A 12,119-nucleotide genomic window follows, 5' to 3' on the forward strand; every position below is an offset into this window, starting at 1 on the left:
ATGATGATGGATGGAATATGGGAAAATTTCATTCTGCTCGTTCTATTAATATTATGACAATCAGTGAGAGTGACATGCATGTCATGACAAAAAAATCATAATAAAAGTGTTATTTCTTCTCCAATAATGATATGATGGTGACCTTTTGCTGTTTCTTCTCATACTGAAGCTTCAAACGACTTCTTACACCACCAACCCAATTCATTTATCGACTTAGAGAGCACTAAATGAAGTAAAATGTGTGAAATAATGTCAAACTCAAAAAGATAAATTTAGCAGACGACGAAACAGGTGCTCTCACCTTGTACCCATGACCTGAGATTTCGCCCCTGTACAAATAAGTGTACAAATTTTGTATGCATGGGTATATCCTGCCTGCCAGGTTGAAAAAAATTAGCCTCGTTTGAGGACATCGTAATGGCCGCCACCATGTCAAAGATTTTTTTCTGCAAAATTTCTAATTTGTCTCCGAATTTTGACGAATTATAGCAAGAATCAGCAACGTAAACATGTCAAAATTGCTCAGTGTAAGCACGAAGGCCCAGCAGTATGGAGGGAAGGTAGCTGGTGGAGCTGCCGCCGCCATTGTCGTGAGTTTTGCAGTGAGAAAGCTGTATCAAAGGCTGTCAAAGTCCAAGGAGTCAAAGTCCAAAACAAAGCATTTGTCACGAAATGCATCGGAGAATGGAGAATTGGTACTTTCGCCCACCCATGGAATGCCAGAGGATGCTTCGAAAGAGAAATCAACCTCACACGCTGTTAATATGGCATTTTTGGGTCAGTTGAGGGAATTGGTGAAAATTATGATTCCCGGAATCTGGACAAAGGAATTTGGGATTTTGGTTCTTCACACCATGTCGCTAGTCACGAGAACATTTCTGTCTATTTTTGTTGCTAAACTAGACGGCAAAATTGTACGTGCAATTGTCCAAAGGAATGTCACAAAATTTGTATGGCAGTTGTCGAAATGGCTGTTGATTGCTGTTCCTGCAACATTCGTGAACAGCTTGATTCGATTCCTGGAAAGCCAACTTTCCCTGGCGTTGCGAAGCAAACTTGTGAAACAAGCCTACAAATCTTACTTTGACAGTCAGACATATTACAGAGTTGATAACCTGGATGGTCGGATCTCAAATGTAGACCAGTGCTTAACCGAGGACATCACTTGTTTCACGTCTTCGTTGGCACATCTATATTCTCATCTGACAAAGCCGTTGCTCGATGTTGCTCTCATGGCATTCACGTTATACCAGCTTGCCAGCAGCAGAGGCGCCAGTTCAAAGGTGCCAACGATAATGGGAACCGTCGTCATCATCTTAACTGCCCATCTATTGCGAGCCGTGTCTCCACGATTTGGGAACCTAGTTGCAGAGGAAGCACATTACAAGGGTTACCTTCGATATGTACATTCAAGAATAATTGCTAATGCTGAAGAAATAGCTTTTTATGGAGGCCACAAGGTAAGCATGGACATGAAATACTAGTCGAATGACATGAATAAAGTGCGTTGAGGTGCCAATTCTTGGAGAGGCATCTTGCAACCTGGGGTTTCAAAATGCAGATTATTATGCATGCAAATTTGCTGAAACTTCTGTCTAGAGAACAGATGAACTTTGTATTCATAGTGATGTTTTTTTTAAATTAGAAATTTCCAAATTCGACTTTTGAACCATCGGAGTATGCCTCAACTGTTACAGTGACACTGTCTTATTCCCCTCAGGTTGAGATGAACCTCTTACAGAGGAGTTACCGAGCCCTGGCAGACCAGATGGACCTGATCTTCAAGAAGAGACTCTGGTACATCATGTTGGAGCAGTTTCTGATGAAATATGTGTGGAGTACATCAGGAATGATCATGGTAGCAGTGCCAATACTCACTACAAAAGGGAAGAGGTCAGATGGTGAGTTGAAGTGTTTTTTTCATATGCAAATGTTCCTCTAGTGGGCTTTTTCCTGTGAAAATGATACATTCTAGTTCCGGTTTCTTCAATTTTAGTCCTAGTTGACCTCATTATTGCGACCCCTGCTGGAAAGATGTAATTAATAGTTAGTGAAATGTTATTATTTGATATGGGTGGTACATGGAAAGGATTCTGTGGTGTTTGATAATAATTTTTGTTTATCACAAATCAGTCTAGCTCTAATGGGGACAAAGTCACAACCAGAACAGCAAGGCAGGGATGGCATTATATGTATACACATCACATCTGAAATTCTTCTTTGTGCTTTTTCTCAGGTACATTTATTGATGATGACCCTGATGGTGGTGTCAGTGAGAGAACCCAGTCATTCACAACTGCCAGGAACCTGCTAGTCTCCACTGCTGATGCTATTGAGAGGATGATGTCTTCATACAAAGAAGTAAGTCAGGAAAAAGAGTTGAGCAGGCCTAAAATAACAAAACCTGACACTGTAAACCCCTTTATTTTTGTGGCCTCAGCCTCAAACCATCCTCTCAGTGTGTGCTTCACTGTTTGTATTACTTGGTTTCAGGGCACCACGCCAGTCAATTTTATCCCCAAGTAGACCCTCTAGTGTTTAGATTGCCTCGCTTGTGCACTTATCTTGCCCTATGAACAGGGTGATTCGGCTAAGACCTCATTAGAACAACTTTACTAACCAAACAAGGGTCTGACACTAGGTGATATCCTGATAACCTCTAAGCCAAGGATCCACCATGTCAAGGCAGGTGTCAGATGTTGCCTTTGATCAATAAACTAAGAACCAAGGATCCACCAGCTCAAGGCAATTTTTGATTGAATGAGTTCGGTGTCAGATGTTCATTGTTGTTGTTAGGATCAATATAATATAAAGGTCTGTGTTCCAAAAATGCTTTCGTGACAGGCAGCTGTTCACACTACTGTGTGCATTAGAAAATCATGTGATGCGAAAAGTGTGGCACTTGTTCTATTAATCATTGATTGTTAGTACCACTCAATAATTTATGTAATGTTTGACATTAATAATAAATTGCTATAATGCAAGGTCAGGGGGGCATCGTGTGACTAATTGGACAAGAATACATGTAACACAATTCCAATTGAAGCACTGAGTACTATATGTACTAAAATTACACTAGGCACACTTTGATAGCTTTGAGACAATGAAGAGAAATTTTTTTTAATTCCTAAAGTAGGGTTTGCAGTGCCTCATACAGTGGTAACCTGATCTTCTTTGCCAATATTAGAACCCCCTCTTATCCTAATAACACTAACCCTTCAAGGAAATAAAGAACAGAACAAAACTGGACTTTTGGTATTTTAAGCCCGATGGTTCGATATTTGGGTTTTACACCCAGTACAAGGGGTTAGCGACCTTACATGTATATAAATCTGTGGCAAACCTCAATACACAAAATGATACTTTTGAGAGTTGAACCCATGATTGCCTGATTTGTATCACACTTCTACACTTGGTAAACTTCTGGCAACCCTGGTGGTGTGAACTACTCCGCACCACTTTTGGGATGACATTAAAATATGTCTCTTTACAATTATCAGCTGTTGCAATCCAATATCTTCTCTTTTAGGTGACAGAACTTGCTGGTTATACGTCTCGTGTAGCAGATATGTTCAATGTCTTCAGAGATGTCAAGGCTGGGATATACGTGAGGAAGTCGGTCACAAGCACTAAAAGGACTTTAAAGGGGAGTGGAAGGATAGAAGGAGAGCTAGTCATGAGGGGTAATTGATTTTTTTCTCTATTGTCATAATCTATGTGATGAGAGGAAAGTGGTTTATTAGGACAGTTATACTTTGTGAGTGCCACTTCCTTGCCTTCATAGTGGGTTGCTGTTGTAAAATGTCTAACAGAAGGAGAGCTAGTCATGAGGGGTAATTGATTTTTTTCTCTACTGTCATAATCTATGTGATGAGAGGAAAGTGGTGTATTAGGACAGTTATACCTTGTGAGTGCCAGTTCCTTGCCTTCACAGTGGGTTCCTGTTGTAAAATGTCTAACAGAAGTAAAGATGATAAATTAATAAGACCAGCGAGATTGTGTGATGTTATTTAAGTTTCGTTATAAAATATCAATATAGAAAGCCAAAGTGTCATAACTGGGTTCGACCCTTTAAAGGCTCTATGATGACGTGTATGATGAGCGTATCAGATAAAGTTTCCCTGATATAAGGATATGTTACAGTCTGAAGACTGATGTGACATTGATTGATTGAAGCATCTGATAAGCCGAGTGTCAAGAATTGAAATAGAGACAAATTAAAGAATTGTATCGTTTCGTTTTAGGTAAGGTTGTGGATACCCAAGACACTATTATCTGTGAAGACGTACCTGTGATAACTCCCAATGGAGATGTAGTGGTGGATAGCCTTTCGTTTAAGGTAAATCATGTAGTGTAGCAGTAACTATTACTACGGTACAAGGTGACATCTTAAAGATACTCTACTTAAAGATTTACGAAATCCTCAGTTATCACTATAAGTGTGGCACTGGCAGTGATGACAGTGACCTCTTTCTGCAGCTATAACAGCAAGGCCCTTACTCAACATAATCCTTGCACAGTGCTTGCAACTCCCATCATTGGGAGATTGACATTGTATGCCCTTATATTGTAATCCCTCGATCAGACTTGAAGAGCTACATGTCCGGAACAATAAGGGGTTATTACCGTACTGTCCGGGAGGCCTGAACCTACTCAGTTTAATACCAAAGGGTGAAAAATTGAATGTCCAGGTGATGTCACTACACTGCCTAAACATTTGAAAACGGCTGTCTAAAACCTACATGTAGTTAAATACCCTTTCCATCTTGATGTTTTAGGTTACTGAAGGAATGCACTTGCTAATTACTGGTCCTAATGGGTGTGGTAAGAGCTCCCTCTTCCGTATACTCAGTGGATTGTGGGTCGTCTATCGTGGCACACTCCATAAACCAAGGCCAGAAAACATGTTTTATATACCACAGAGGTAAGCTTGAAGAAAATTGTTATTTGCAAATTGTTTAACTGTCTGAGGATATCAGTGGCATTGTGGTTTGGAAAGCACCGGTTGCCTAAGCAGGAAATTGTTGGTTTGTCTCTCAGCATGATCGCATCTGTGTTGTCTCGACATCCTAGAGCAAGGCACCCGAACGCGGAGGTAACCTACGCTGTCTAAGAGAGTCGCTCTCTCTATCACATGAGTGTACCGGGACCAACCAGGGCCTCCGAGGTGCCAGGCACTGATGTTATCACTACACCACTCCGACAGCTCTGAAAATGTGTGATATTTCTGTTTACAGGCCATACATGTCGATTGGCACTCTGCGAGACCAGGTGATATATCCAGATACCGTGGATGAGATGAGAGAGAAGGGTTTCTCTAATGCTGACTTGGAGAATATTCTTGGTATCGTGAACTTGCAGTACATCATACACAGAGAAGGAGGTATGTACATTGTAAGCTCATTCGGGTTGTCAGCTACAGATATCTCTTGTATTGTCTTGTCTAAACACAGACTAGGGGTATTTTTCCTCTGAAAGTTATTGGTGTTTGATGGGTTGACTTGAAATAACCTCTGAAAAGTATCTTTTGTTGCATGAAACTTGGTCCAGGGCCCTCAATTTTGAAGTTGTTAGCTCAAAACTGTTAAAAGATTCCTGAGATTTTGTCCAAACTTTGGCTTTACTGCCTATCAAGAAAGACTAGCTTGAGGCCTGCAGCTGATTGTCACCTGCAGGGCTCACTACTTTGACCCACTAACCCCTGGTGGCCTGATTAGAGGAAGGCTCTGTTAATCTTCTCATCTTGTGTCCCCTTACTAAAATGAGTGTAATCATACTCCTCCAGGGTGGGACGCTGTCAGTGACTGGAAGGATGTTTTATCCGGTGGTGAGAAGCAAAGAATGGGCATGGCTAGGATCTTCTACCACAAGCCCAAATTTGCCCTCCTGGACGAGTGTACTAGTGCTGTGTCGATTGACGTGGAAAGTAAGATGTACCAGAAGGTGAAGGATGAGGGGATTATACTGTTGACAATCACTCACAGACCATCTTTGTGGTAAGTTTGACACTCTTACATGAAGTTTAAGTCTTGGCTCAGATTTGCCAGTGCGCAGTTTAAATGGTTGCAGTTGTAAAGTTCTGTTTTATCTAAGCTTTAAAAAGAAGAAGTTGGACTGACACTTCCTCTGAAAGTGGTGGCAGCAAGCTACATGTATGATTCTTTAAAATGCTTCTACATTTTACAATCCCTCATTGATGTTGCTTTGAGCAGTTCGTTAATTTGTGCATTATTTCTTCAGGAAATTCCACAGTCATCTTCTACAGTTTGACGGCGAGGGTGGATGGCGATTAGAGGAGTTGGACACTGCCGCTAGGGTTTCACTCAACGAGGAGAAACAGCGCTTGGAGACGCAGCTCGCCGGCGTACCGAAGATGCAACACCGTCTCAAGGAACTCTGCAACATTCTCGGCGATGATTCGGTGCTCTTGAACAAGGAGGGGAAACTTCTAGATGAAGATGAGGTAGATGTAGAAGTCGAAGTGGAAGACTTGGAGAAGGATGACTAAGAAACCGTTCATTTGAACTGGTCTGATCTCATTTTACTTAAGTAAACAACAGAAGGTGTACTTCTCAAACGTGGCGAATGAGAACTCCTTCACCTTGAAAGTCAAAGACTTTTGGCAAGTTTCTCAGTGTTGATTAGCTGACTGAGTGTGTAGTGTAGGTGTAATAGTTTCCAGGTGTGTGTTATCAGCGGGTAATGTGATTATAATATATCAGAATACTGATTTCCAGGGCAGTCTTTGAATTGAAGTGTTTCACGGTGTAAGACTGATTGTGAACACTTAAAGGTAGAATCGTCCTGTATATTTATTTCTGCCGAACAAGAAGTCAATATAAAATGTACATATTTTGTTTACATATATACGATTTGATCTGGGGAAAGCAATATTTGGATTGTGTCTGTGATTACACAATGTTCATAAAGGAGTTCCATACTGTAAAACCACCAAATTTCATGAGGCTTTTTGTTTTCATCAAAATAAAAATCATGAAATTTTTAATTTTTTAAAAGAAATTTTTGCATAAAGAGGTCATTCCTATATAGATAGTGACTGAAGGGTGAAAAATATTAGCACTGTCATTATAAATCATTCACAGAAATTCATGGAAGTCTGGCTTTATTTTACTTGGATGTGCTGTGCACAATGGCCATATGTACCTTTATAGTTTATTTTTTGATGTGGATCACTATCGTGAAAAGAATGCAAATATGCCAGCAGTAAAACTGTAAAAGCATATTTCTGAACTCACATGAACTGGATACATTAGCAGAATGGACAGTTCTTCGAAGTCCCAATTCCAGTTTCCAACTCTGTTTTGGGATCAGTAATGCGTGTGACAGATTTTTGATGTAACGTCAACGAACAAAAATTACTGGTCAAGTATCATACACATGTACATGAAAGTTTTACTCTGATATGTACCGATACATTTTGTATTTATTTTATCATGTTCTTACATAGAATGGAACAAGAACTAGTCCCACCAGTTATATTCAATTCATTGCCATTGAAGTTTGTTAGAGTAGTTTTCTGGTATTGGGTCTGGATGGAATTCTTTCTTTAGTCAAAACTGCTTTATTCAATATAAGTTATGTGATAATTGTAGATTGTGAAAAAATTGTTGTAATACAGCAAAGCAAGAGCTCCAACAATAAAAATTTTACAACACATCCAAAAATCATGTTTTTGTGAAATTTGTAGGAAAAAACTCTGGCCCTGGAGGTGATATACTGAATAAACACTCTTGTTCTCATATTGGTATAACACTCGGTCCTGAAAGGGTTAAAAGCTGCCATTGTCCAAGTTCCTTTTGTCACAACTCTTGAAAAGGCTCTAATCAAAGCAAGCAAAGGATATTTATGAATGCGAATGTCCTCTCCAGTCCTTTGTCACCTCCAAATATGTCGGACTGTCTCCTCTCCACCCATCTAATCTTATCATTTTGGTCAAACAAAATGTCTTCTGTGATCACTGAATGCGATGTCCTCTCCAGTTCTCTGTCTTACTGCCCAACATCTCCGGCTGTAGTGTCCCAGGACGTCTTCAGTAACCTCTCCATTCGAATGCCTCTTGTACAGTCTTCTGTCTCTCATCTGCTTAATGCACCTCAAAAAGTCTTCTGTCGTCTCCAAAAGCGAATGCGTGTACTGTCTCCTGTGTGTACTGTCGCCTCTCAACGCGAAAGTTCTCTCCTGTCGGTCCTCAGTCACACCTCAAAATATCAGGCAGTCACTGGACGTCTTCTGTATAGAGCCATTTGCATTCAGGGGCGACCGAATACATCTCGAGAAAGCATGAGGTGTTAGGGGGTGGAGCGGCTTAAAGACAACGAGAAAAGGACGGAAGACAGTATGCATCCGCTTTTCGAAGCGACACCAATACGTTTCCGGGTACCTTGAGCAGACGATATAGGACAGAGGATAGTTGTAGAGGCATTGGCATTAAGAGGCGACGGAGGTCGTCCAAAGACAGCCTGATATGTGGTGAGACAGAGGGCAGGAGAGGAGAGGACATTCGCATTCAGAGACGACAGAACACGTTTTTTTGATGCGTGTAATGTTTCCTGTCCTTTTCTCCCTGTCTTTAAAGCACTTCAAAGTGTCTTCTGTCGCCTCTGAATGCAAATCATGCATCTGCGTCCTCCGTCACCTCTCAACACCTTATGCTATCACTGGACAATTTTTGTCGCCCCTGAATGCGAATGGCTCGACTGTCTTCTGGGCCATCTCTTCATCTTATCCCACCCCAAAACGCATTCAGAGGCGACAGAAGACACTTTGAAGTGCTTTAAAGACAAGGAGAAAAAGAACAGGAGACAGTACACGCATTCGCTTTTGGAGGCGACAGAAGACTTTTTGAGGTGCATTAAGCAGATGAGAGACAGAAGACTGTACAAGAGGCATTCGAATGTAGAGGCTACAGAAGACGTCCTGGGACACTACAGCCTAAGATGTTGGGCAGTAAGACAGAGAACAGGAGAGGACATCGCATTCAGTGATCACAGAAGACATTTTGTTTGACCAAAATGATGAGATTGGATGGGTGGAGAATAGACAGTCTGAGATATTTGTAGGTGACAAAGGACTGGAGAGGACATTCGCATTCAGAAAAGATGATGCAAATAGGCTCCGATTCGCTTGTGATGCACTCGCCGGAAAAAGGAACATTTCGAGAGGGTATAATGACTGAAAAATACATATTGGCTGTGGACGTCCTGGTAACAGACATAGCGCGCACCGACTTAGTTGTTGGCCGCAGTCCTACCTCATCATCTTAGTCCACCAAAATATTTTCTGCCGTCGATCTCTGAATGCGAATGTCCTCTCCTGTCCTCAGCCACTTCCCAATATCTCAGACGATCCCTGCCTCCGTCGCCTCTCAACGCGAAAGTTCTCTCCTGTCGGTCCTCAGTCACACCTCAACATATCAGGCAGTCACTGGACGTCTTCTGTAGAGCCATTTGCATTCAGGGGAGACCGAATACATCTCGAGAAAGCATGAGGTGTTAGGGGGTGGAGCGGCTTAAAGACAATGAGAAAAGGACGGAAGACAGTATGCATCCGCTTTTCGAAGCGACACCAATACGTTTCCGGGTACCTTGAGCCAACGAGATAGGACAGAGGATAGTTGTAGAGGCATTGGCATTAAGAGGCGACGGAGGTCGTCCAGAGACAGCCTGATATGTTGGGAGGTGAGACAGAGGGCAGGAGAGGAGAGGACATTCGCATTCAGACGACAGAAGACGTTTTTTGATGGCATAGAGTTGAGATTGGACGGAGAACGTAGAAGCATTCGCATGCAGAGATGACAGAAGACGTCCAGGGAAAGCCTGATATGCTCGGAGGTCACCAAGGACAGGAGAGGACAGTTGAATTCAGAGGAGACATAACGTTTTGAGGTGGGAGAAGATGAAGAGATGGCCCAGAAGACAGTCGAGCCATTCGCATTCAGGGGCGACAAAAATTGTCCAGTGATAGCATAAGGTGTTGGGAGGTGACTGAGGACGCAGATGCATGATTTGCATTCAGAGGCGACATAAGACACTTTGAAGTGCTTTAAAGACAGGGAGAAAAGGACAGGAGACAGTACACGCATTCGCTTTTTGGAGGCGACAGAAGACTTTTTGAGGTGCATTAAGCAGATGAGAGACAGAAGACTGTACAAGAGGCATTCGAATGTAGAGGCTACAGAAGACGTCCTGGGACACTACAGCCTAAGATGTTGGGCAGTAAGACAGATAACAGGAGAGGACATCGCATTCAGTGATCACAGAAGACATTTTGTTTGACCAAAATGATGAGATTGGATGGGTGGAGAGGAGACAGTCTGAGATATTTGGAGGTGACAAAGGACTGGAGAGGACATTCGCATTCAGAAAAGATGATGCAAATGGGTTCCGATTCGCTTGTGATGCACTCGCCGGAAAAAGGAACATTTCGAGAGGGAATAATGACTGAAAAATACATATTGGCTCTGGACGTCCTGGTAACAGACATAGCGTGCACCGACTTAGTTGTTGGCCGCAGTCCTACCTCATCATCTTAGTCCACCAAAATATTTTCTGCCGTCGATCTCTGAATACGAATGTCCTCTCCTGTCCTCAGCCACCTCCCAATATCTCAGACTATTCCTGCCTCCGTCGCCTCTCAACGCGTAAGTTCTCTCCTGTCGGTCCTCAGTCACACCTCAACATATCAGGCAGTCACTGGACGTCTTCTGTAGAGCCATTTGCATTCAGGGGCGACCGAATACATCTCGAGAAAGCATGAGGTGTTAGAGGGTGGAGTGGCTTAAAGACAATGAGAAAAGGACGGAAGACAGTATGCATCCGCTTTTCAAAGCGACACCAATACGTTTCCGGGTACCTTGAGCAGACGAGATAGGACAGAGGATAGTGGTAGAGGCATTGGCATTAAGAGGCGACGGAGGTCGTCCAGAGACAGCCTGATATGTTGGGAGGTGAGACAGAGGGCAGGAGAGGAGAGGACATTCGCATTCAGAGACGACAGAAGACGTTTTTTGATGGCATAGATGTTGAGATTGGACGGAGGACGTAGAAGCATTCGCATGCAGAGATGACAGAAGACGTCCAGGGAAAGCCTGATATGCTCGGAGGTCACCAAGGACAGGAGAGGACAGTTGAATTCAGAGGTGACATAACGTTTTGAGGTGGGATAAGATGAAGAGATGGCCCAGAAGACAGTCGAGCCATTCGCATTCAGGGGCGACAAAAATTGTCCAGTGATAGCATAAGGTGTTGGGAGGTGACTGAGGACGCAGATGCATGATTTGCATTCAGAGGCGACAGAAGACACTTTGAAGTGCTTTAAAGACAAGGAGAAAAAGAACAGGAGACAGCACACGCATTCGCTTTTTGGAGGCGACAGAAGACTTTTTGAGGTGCATTAAGCAGATGAGAGACAGAAGACTGTACAAGAGGCATTCGAATGTAGAGGCTACAGAAGACGTCCTGGGACACTACAGCCTAAGATGTTGGGCAGTAAGACAGATAACAGGAGAGGACATCGCATTCAGTGATCACAGAAGACATTTTGTTTGACCAAATGATGAGATTGGATGGGTGGAGAGGAGACAGTCTGAGATATTTGCAGGTGACAAAGGACTGGAGAGGACATTCGCATTCAGAAAAAAAGATGCAAATGGGTTCCGATTCGCTTGTGATGCACTCGCCGGAAAAAGGAACATTTCGAGAGGGTAAAATGACTGAAAAATACATATTGGCTGTGGACGTCCTGGTAACAGACATAGCGCGCACCGACTTAGTTGTTGGCCGCAGTCCTACCTCATCATCTTAGTCCACCAAAATATTTTCTGCCGTCGATCTCTGAATGCGAATGTCCTCTCTTGTCCTCAGCCACTTCGCAATATCTCAGACTATCCCTGCCTCCGTCGCCTCTCAACGCGAAAGTTCTCTCCTGTCGGTCCTCAGTCACACCTCAACATATCAGGCAGTCACTGGACGTCTTCTGTAGAGCCATTTGCATTCAGGGGAGACCGAATACATCTCGAGAAAGCATGAGGTGTTAGGGGGTGGAGCGGCTTAAAGACAATGAGAAAAGGACGGAAGACAGTATGCATCCGCTTTTCGAAG

At 42.9% G+C, this 12,119-nt stretch overlaps 1 protein-coding gene across 1 annotated transcript; it reads left to right on the forward strand.

Moving 5' to 3' along the window:
• Window positions 1-420: 420 nt before the first annotated feature.
• LOC135490996 (ATP-binding cassette sub-family D member 2-like) lies at window positions 421-7,679 on the forward strand. Its single transcript, XM_064776610.1, has 9 exons — window positions 421-1,460; window positions 1,721-1,901; window positions 2,237-2,361; window positions 3,530-3,683; window positions 4,245-4,339; window positions 4,779-4,924; window positions 5,238-5,383; window positions 5,786-5,996; window positions 6,241-7,679. Exons 1-9 carry the CDS (start codon window positions 510-512, stop codon window positions 6,506-6,508), a joined length of 2,277 nt encoding a protein of 758 aa, XP_064632680.1. The 5' UTR covers window positions 421-509; the 3' UTR covers window positions 6,509-7,679.
• Window positions 7,680-12,119: the final 4,440 nt, after the last annotated feature.

Source organism: Lineus longissimus, chromosome 7 (genome assembly GCF_910592395.1).
Source record: "Lineus longissimus chromosome 7, tnLinLong1.2, whole genome shotgun sequence".
Lineage (NCBI taxonomy): Eukaryota > Metazoa > Nemertea > Pilidiophora > Heteronemertea > Lineidae > Lineus > Lineus longissimus.